The following is a 9,104-nucleotide window of genomic DNA, read 5'->3' on the forward strand; positions in this document are numbered from 1 at the left end:
ATGTCATGGATCAGGAAGTTTTTCTCAACCAGGATGAAATAATTTAAGGACCATTTCTGTACCACTCCATTCAATGATTCCAGAGGTTAATGTTTATTCTTTCACAATTCAAGCCTTGACTTTCTCTAGTGTGTTTTAATACCTTTATCCTTATGTTTTTTTCCTTAATGATGCCATTTCCCTTCCAATTCACTTTATTTTTGCATTAAAATTTTTAAAATACAATTGTGATATAAGCATATTTAGTAAAAATTTAAACCCCACAGAAAGGTATGTAAGAAAGTCCACCTGTTCCCTGGCTTCTCCCCCAAAAGATGAATACTAAAGTTTCTTGGTGTATCACTGTAGGAAAAAAATATGTATATATCCTCATGTAAATATATATATTTTTAAATGCTACACAAGTGGAATCCCATTGCATATGCTCTGCTGCCCTTGCTTTCTGTCATTTAGTGTATCTGTCAGCACTTGGAGCTCAACCTTACTCACTCTAAAGTCTGCAAGGCATCCCACGGCACGGGTGTACCATAATTTAAACAACTTGTTCCCTGTTGATGGTCATTTAGATTTTTGTTTCTTTCTCTGTTACAATTCCACAGTAAGTGTTTTTGTGCACATACCTAAATGAGCATATCCATGGAGTGTATTTTTATCGGTGGAATGGCTGGACACAGAATATGCATATTTTAAATTTGGTTGATACTACTAAATTTTTCTCTGAAAAGTTTGCCCCAATTTATATGCCCACCAATGTAGTATGAAAATGTCTAGTAACATTAAAAGTTATTTCAGTGTGGGGTACGGTGCAGGGTTTTCAAACAGCTCAGAAACAGACCCACAGACCCACACACTGATGAGGTGCTGGTTCCTGGCAGCGCTGACACTAGCGCCCAGGGAAGAAGGGATTTACATACACAGGGCCAGGACAGCTGGTTATCCTAATGGGAAAAATAAACTGGACTCTACTCACATCGTACACAAAAACCAACTCTAGATGGATTAAATAGACCTAAAAGTGGAGGGCAAAGCTATAAACTTAAGGCATTATAGGGAAATAGTTTTCTGATTTTGGGGGAAAGGGGGGATTTATTTTAATAGACACAAAAATCACAAATTAGAAAAGATTGATAACTGCCTACCACAAGACTTATGTCAAAAGACCTCATACAGAAGGTGAAAAGGCAAATCACAAATTAGTTGATATTCTTAACACCTATAACCAACAAAGGATTCATATCCAGAATATATTAAAATGCCTATAATTCAGTTTTTTTAAAGACAGAAGCATACATATTTTGCATATAGACAAAAGGGCAAAAGAAAACTGAATTTCTCAGAAAATGAAGTGGCCCTTAAAATATGAAAAGAGGCTCGAGTTCATTAAAAACCACACTGACAATCATTTCACATTAATTGCGAAAAATACATTTAGAAGATCAATTCCAAGTATGGGCAGAGCTGTGAAGCACAGGGACGTCCCACACTGCAGGTGGCAGCATGTACTGGTACAGCTGCTTTGGGAGGCCGCTTGACAGTCCTAAGTGAAACTGAACATGTGAACACCCTTCAACTCACCCGGTGATGCCTAATTGAACATCTTTGAGAATATTTTCAGCCTTATTATTTCTAAAAAGAAATTGAGTGGAGCATTTGAGGGTAGTCTTAGCCTTATTATTCACCCAAGGAGGAGGGGAGCTGGACTAGAGAACTGTGGCATGAAAAGGAAGCTGGGAGGAAGCCTGGCCCCTCCAGGGGTGTGGCAGCTGCAATGTATCACTAAGCTTTTCTAGCTACAGAGTTACTTTGTGCCATTTATGGAGAAACTTCTCTCTCCTGCTCTTGTCATTCAGCCTTGACAGTAGGATCTAGGTTATATATAGTTGCTTTCAGTTTGAAAATATTTGTCATTAAAAATCCCGAATATGCCTTCTGAGATAGGGCCCTTTCCATGACTTTTATTCTGTTAAAGTCTTTATCCTGAGGATGCAGGGGTACCGCCCTTTTCCTTTGGAAAGTGCCGAATCACAGGCGAGGCTGTAAGCCTTTCAGTTGCTTTGGGGTGCAGTACCATTTCAGGTAAGGCCAAATGCTTTAAAATTAGTACGGGCAACTGGAGGGCTTGGTGAGTTCATGTGTGCATAAGAAATAATAGGTAGCTACAAGAAACGATTTGTGTAAAATTACACTGGGGAAACGTTTTGGCAGATTAGTATTACTGTGTGTATTTCACAGATGATTCAATGGCAGAAGTATTAATTTTTAAACATCTTAGAAATGATAGCTTCTTATTTATGGTTCAATCAGATATACTACTCTCCAATTCTAGCTCTGTGACCCTGGTTAAGTTCCTTAACCCTACCAGACCGCTGTACCGATTTTTTGGTAATTTCCACACAAAGGTGGAATATTGGCGCTAGATGAAAGGTAGATGAAAGGTAGACCTATTTTCTACAATGTCTCCAAGTTCCACCTTATTCTAACCACTTGTTTGCATGTAACTAACATTTTTCTATATCATGTTGGTTTTTTCTCTTTAATGCTCAGGAGCCCAGGTATAGGGGACAGTTAGGTTCAGGGCCTCAGGTCTGTAGGATTAAACTTCCCATGCCTTCGTTTCTTCATTCTTTGGGGAGAGTAATAGTATGTATCTCATAGGGTTAGGTAAAGATGAAATGAATGGATTCAAATAAAGTGCTGGGAAGAACGCCTGGCATAGAGTGGTAAGTATTACTACCTGCGTTTCCCAGTGTGGCTGAGGGTGTTCGCTATTTGGGGGCGGGGAGGTGTCCATTGTTGTAGTAGAGGAGTTGGTATTGCAGATATAACATGGTTGTGACCAAAGGAATCAGGTGGTGGCTGTCATTTGAACACTTTGCTGTTCCCTCCGTGACTTGGTTACAACCACCCCTGGGTAAGGATAGAGTCAAGAGCAGAGCTATGTTCACAGTGGGCACTGCTCTGCGAAATCTGGAGCCTGAATGTGAGAATAATTATTCAGTGAGTTCTCTCTACGTAAAGAATTGGCTTTTCTCTGGCTTGCAAACACTTTCCTTTCCATGCTTTGCACTGAGAGTGGAAAATCAGCAAAACAAAAGAATGAGACATGGGAGTGTAGAACGAATGAATGTCTTTTTACCACCCAGGAAAATCTGCCCCCCTAAGCAAAGCGGGAGACTTACTTGTCTATGGATTACAGAGGCAGTGATAATCCTGGCGAAAGAATCCTGCCTCTGCAACGTTAGATGCCCAGGGTTACAAGAGCGCACTCGAACGTTTGCCCTTGTGTGTTGTCCACAGGCGTCCGACATGCTGAGGGCCGCCCTGCTGTGCGCGGTGCTCGCGCTCCTGCACGCGCAGCCAGTCCCCTTCCCCTGCCCGCCCGCCTGCAGCTGCTTCGTCCGGGACGCGGTGCAGTGCTCAGGGGTCGACGTAGAGCGCATCGCCGCGCTCGGCCTGCCCACCAACCTCACGGTCATCATGCTGTACCGCATGGACCGCGGCACCCTGCGGAGTGACAGCTTCCGCGGCATGACGGTCCTGCAGCGCCTCTTACTGGCCGACAGCCACATTTCCGCCGTCGCCCCCGGCGCCTTCAACGACCTGATAAACCTAAAAACCCTGAGGTTGTCGCGCAACCAAATCCCGGATCTTCCAGGCTCCCTCTTCGACCAGCTGGTGCTCCTGGAACAGTTGTTCTTGAGCCACAATGAGCTAACGCGCATTGACCAAAACCTGTTTCGGAACCTGGTTAACCTGCAGCAACTCCTTCTGAACAACAATCAACTCGTTGCCCTCCCCGCCGGCCTCTTCGCGCACCTGGGGAACCTGAGGGTGCTGGATGTATCGGGAAACAATTTGACTCACTTGCCGCAGGGGTTGCTCGGAGCACAGGCTAAGCTGGAGAGACTGGTGCTCCACTCCAACCGGCTCGTCTCTCTGGACGCGGGGCTACTGCGCAGCCTGCGCGCCCTGGCCGAGCTGCGGCTCGACAGAAACCGCCTCCACTCCCTCGCGCCCGGGGCTTTCGACCAGCTCCGCGACCTGCGTATTTTAACTCTTTCCAGAAACCAGCTGCGGTCCCTGCCCTCTGCACTCTTTCTCCATTTGCACAATCTGACCTTCTTGGCGCTGGATGAGAACCCGCTGGAGGAGCTCCCGGGCGTGCTCTTCGGGGAGATGGCGGGCCTGCGGGGGCTGTGGCTGAACCGCACCCAGCTGCGCACCCTGCCCGACGCCGCCTTCCGCAACCTGAGCGGCCTGCGGGCCCTGGGGCTGACCCTGAACCCGCGCCTGGGAGCGCTCCCCGAGGGCGCCTTCCGGGGCCTCGGCCAGCTGCGCCAGCTGTCGCTCAGCCACAACGCGCTGCGGGCCCTGCCCCGCGGGCTCTTCCGCGACCTCCGCAGCCTGGAGCAGGTCCGGCTCGAGCACAACCTGCTGCAGACGCTGCCGGGCGACGTGTTTGAGGACCTGCCCGGGCTGGCGGAGGTCCTGCTGGGGCACAATCCTTGGCGCTGCGACTGCGACCTGCGGCCGTTCCTGGCCTGGCTGAGACAGCACCCCGGCCTCGTGGGCCGCGCGGAGGAGGCCCCGCGGTGCCCAAGGGCAACGCCCTGGGCCTGCTGCTGCAGGCCCTGTCGGGACGGTGACCTGGGGTGCCCGAGCACGGGGGGGCCGCCTCCCCACCCTCTCGCCCCCACCTGGCCGGCCCTGCCCGTGGCCCGCGATCGCCCAGCCTGGGTGCCGACCAGCGCAGAGCCCTGGGCGCGGGCCCAGCCGGTGGCCGAGGGCCAGGGTCAGGACCAGAGCCTGTTCTGGGGTCTTTATATTCTGCTTTTAGCCGCTCAGGCCGTAATAACCGGGGTCATTGTGTTTGCTATGATTAAACTCTGCCGGCTCTTCCGAAAATTAATCAGAGAGAGAGCTCTGGTCTGAGTCAACGGGAAAACCTTGTAATGAATGAGAAGGCGACCAGAGTATTGTTAGATGTGACTCTGGGAGAATCCAGACAGGTTGCCTCCGTCTTCCTTTCTCTTGTCTCTGCCGCCCGCCCCTCTGCCCTCACACCCACCTCTCTGTCTCCTCCTCCTCCCTCCCCTTTCCTAGAATTGCCTTTACGTGTGAATTGTGACTGCTTGCTTTGCTTCATCCTTCACCGTGGGGGCCTGGGAATGTGGGTTGTGTTCACCTCATCTCTGTGCGCCCCCTGCCGGTGGAGAAAGGGCTACCTTCAGAGTTTACTGAGGAAGGGAGGGTGCGGGCGAGTCAGCCACCTCCAGGCCGCGGTCTGGCTCCTGTCTGGCAAATGTGCAATAAATGAATAAAATGAATACACATGATCCAAGTGATAGTGGCTTTTCCTGGGGCAAGGAGGGATTGTTCTCTTTATTTACTTTTGTTTGCAAAGCAGAACTCTTCCAGTTCTTTCCCTTGTCCTACTTTTGTTCTCACTGTTTGTATGTCTGTGGGCTGTTTGGGAGAGTGTGGGGCTCCATTCACTCAGCGCAGGTTTGCAAAGTAGGCCTACTCTGTGATGGGCGGAGAGAGAAAAGAGCCAGGCCTTCCCTCCAGGAGTGCAGCACCAAGACAGGAGCCAGGACAGTGGTCAGGCCTGAGTGCCAAGGAGCAGGAGGAGGGGCCCTGGGAAGGGTGGGTAGAGCAGAGATTTGAGAGCAGTGGGAGCTCACCAGGAGGTCTGTGTGTGTGTGTGTGCGTGTGTGTGTGTGTGTGTGTGTGTGTGTCCCACAGGGTGGGGGTGGGGGCATTGATTCAGAGGTCCCTGTGTGTGTGCTGCAAAGACTTATGAAACTACTATGAGAGAGAAGTGTATCATTGACACTGGGTTGGCTTTCATTTCCTGAACTAAATGTTACCTCGTTTCACAAGCATTTAGGGGAGCACCTCACATGTGACAGGAGTTCATGAATGTAATGGCAAGCTTGGTTTCTAGTTTATTATGCTTGATCACATTCTCATTTATTCTTCCGATTGAAAGTAGTAAAAACCTTGTTGCTTTCAATGGATGCCTGTGAGCAGCAGTGGCTAAAACACGGGTGGAGCGTTGACAACCGTGGGTTCAAATCCCAGCTCCACCCCTTACTAACTGCATAGGGCTTTGGGCGAGATACTTAGGTTGTCTAAGCCTGGGTTTCCTCGCCCCTGGGAAGGGAGAAAGAGCACCTGCTTCATAGAGTGTGAGAATCAGAGGCATTAAAGCATGCGATAGCAGCCCAGTGCCCAGCGAACGGTAACTGCTCAAACGTTAGCTCTTGGTAGAGGCCAAGCAATTACCTGTGGTACTGCCATCCTGACTTCTAAAGAAGAGCTCTCGGTTGCTTTTTCTTCGGTGTGTGTGTAAAGGTGAGAGCGAACTTTCTCAAGCTGAAGGTTACCTTCACCCCAGTTTGTCTTCACGTGTGTGTGGTCTCAGCCCTGTGCAGTCAGGCCCTGTGCTCCCAGTCCAGAGCAATGGATCCTCAGAACACCACCACGGGACACAGAGCAGGGATTGCTGGGTTCCTGGCATTTGTAGGTGCACTTCTCCTTCACGGCCAAGTTCAAACGTCTCCTCCTGGCCAAGCCTTTCCCTATGCCCAGGCAGACTGCAGTGTTCCCGCTGTGTGCCCCCCTCACAGGCCATCAGGCACTAGGCACCCTCCCCACCCCGTCTGCTCCTGGTCACCCTTCACTCTGGTGTGTGTATGTGTTCATGTGCCTCCTTGTATCATTTATTTCTACTGTTCCAAATTTTGCAGCCACCTATAGCATAAAACCCAGACTTTTTTGATGAGCATAGTCCTAACCACTATGCTCTCAGGCAAGCTGCCCCCACTCTAAGCCTCCATTTCCTCATCTGTACAGTGAGGATAGTAACGGTCCTTACATGGTTGCAAAGACAGAATGAAATAACTCAGGCCAAATAGTTAAGTCAGTGGCTGGTGCATGTGAGACTCAATAGAAGTTGGCTATTACCATGATAGCCCTTTTGAACGCGCTGTGTTTTAACATATCTCATTGCCTTTGCAGATGTTCATTCATTCAGCAAATATTTGTTGAGTACCTCCTCTGTACCCGGCCCTCTTCCAAGTGGAGGATGGAGCAGTGGTTAAAACAAAGTACATACTTCCATTGGGTTTACATTTTGGTGTTCCCTCCAATGAAAACATCTTCCCTGGTCATTATCTTTAAACATTCAGAAAAGTTAAGAGAATAACTTTGGACGCCTGAACCTGCTTTTTAAAATCTTTATTCTTTGTTCTATTTGCTTCAGATATTTTTTTAACAGAATAAAATATGACAGATAAAGTTGAAGGCTCCTGTATATTGCTTCCCTGTTCTCATTGCTCTCCTTCTCTCCTCACAAGTAAGCTGCTTAATAAATTTGGCGTTTCCCATCCTCAAGCGTGTTTTTATATTCTTACCACATGTGTCTACAACTCTGAACAAGCTGAAGTAAGACTGCCTGTTTTCAAATTTTATATAAATGATGCTACTCTGCATATAGCATTCTTCAACTGTGTTTTTTTTTCTGGGCTAACGTACCCTTGAGATTTACCCATATGAAGCATTTGACACTAGGTCATTCATTTGAATAGCTGCATAATAGTCTATTGAATGAACATACCATAATTTATCTGTTCTCTTGTTGGTGGACAATTATTTCCAGTGTTTTTCTTTTCTTTTTATTCCCCATTACTCTACATTCTCCCCAACTCCTAATAATGTCAGAATTTTTAATTTCTGTCAATCTGATAGGTATGAAATGGTAACTCATTGTTGCGTTATCTTTCATTTCCCTGATAACTAGTGAAATTAAATTTATTTTTTCAATGTTTGTTGAACATTCAGATTTCTTCTTTCAAGAATTATCTGTGCATATATGTTGATCAATTTATAATGGGGCATTTTGCCTTTTTCCTTTTGATTTGTAGGACTTTTTACATATCCTGGACAAAATCCTCTGTAAATGGTATATCTTACAACTATCCTGTTTCAGTTTGTAGCTTCTTTTTTTTTTAACTTTTTAAAAATATATATATTTCTTTATTGATTTCAGAGAGGAAGGGAGAAGGAGAGAGAGATAGAACATCAATGATGAGAGAGAATCACCGATCGGCTGCTTCCTGCACATCCCCCACTGGGGATTGAGCCCGCAACCCAGGCATGTGCCCCTGGCCAGAATCGAACCTGGGACCCTTCAGTCCACAGGCTGACACTCTATCCACTGAGCCAAACCAGCTAGGGCAGTTTGTAGCTTCTTATTTCACTTTACTCATCCTGTCTTTTGTGGAACAGAAGCTTTCATTTTAATGTAGTCAAATGTAGCAATATAACTTTACGGTTGGGCTTTTAAAAAAAATCTTGTTTAGGAAATTCTCCCTATTGTGCCGCACTGCCTCCTTGCTTTGCACTGGGTGAGCTTGGTGGAGTTTTTTGTGTTTTTTTTTTTTTTTTTCGGAATTCTGGACTGCCCTGTTTTAAGTTGCAGTGGACAGCTGCAGAAGAAGAAAAGAGGATATGGCAACAAGAAAGGGGGAAATTTTGACCCAGGGAAACAGATCTGGTTTGGATCCAGTCAGGAACCAATGTTATCTCTAGGGACTCAATTACCTGTACTTTATCATGTGCATGAGCTAATACATTGGGGTCCTAAAAATATGATTTACTGGGAACCTTCTACTGTAGCTCACAAAGTGTATAGCAGATGTCTGTCTGTCCAAATATAACTCTGAAAATTCATTTTGCGGGTCCCAATGGCATTTCCCACTTCCTTGAGATCCATTAAGGTATGGTAATTAGATTTTATCCAAATGCCTCCATCGCAAAATACAAACGTGTGCTAGTTATGATTTGCATGTTTGTTTGTTTTTTTCCACTGGGTGGAGGCATTTCCTCGCAGGAAAGCAACAGCCTTAACAGTAGGTAAATTATTATTGGGAAAAATTAACTCCCAATTGGGAATTCCCCCTGAGTTACAGTAACTGAGGGATTCATCCACTGGGCAAATAATGCAATCCATTTGCAGTATTTGGCTTATTCTACAGTATTTTCATTATGCCTATCACCCCAGTTCTTTGGGTTGATAGAACATACAAATGGTACAGTTA

At 46.8% G+C, this 9,104-nt stretch overlaps 1 protein-coding gene across 1 annotated transcript; it reads left to right on the top strand.

Moving 5' to 3' along the window:
- The first annotated feature begins 3,306 nt into the window (after window positions 1-3,306).
- On the top strand, window positions 3,307-5,336 carry GP5 (glycoprotein V platelet). Its single transcript, XM_023750542.1, has one exon. It carries the CDS (start codon window positions 3,307-3,309, stop codon window positions 4,930-4,932), a length of 1,626 nt encoding a protein of 541 aa, XP_023606310.1. The 3' UTR covers window positions 4,933-5,336.
- Window positions 5,337-9,104: the final 3,768 nt, after the last annotated feature.

Source organism: Myotis lucifugus, unplaced genomic scaffold (genome assembly GCF_000147115.1).
Source record: "Myotis lucifugus unplaced genomic scaffold, Myoluc2.0 scaffold_14, whole genome shotgun sequence".
In the NCBI taxonomy this organism is placed as follows: Eukaryota; Metazoa; Chordata; class Mammalia; order Chiroptera; family Vespertilionidae; genus Myotis; species Myotis lucifugus.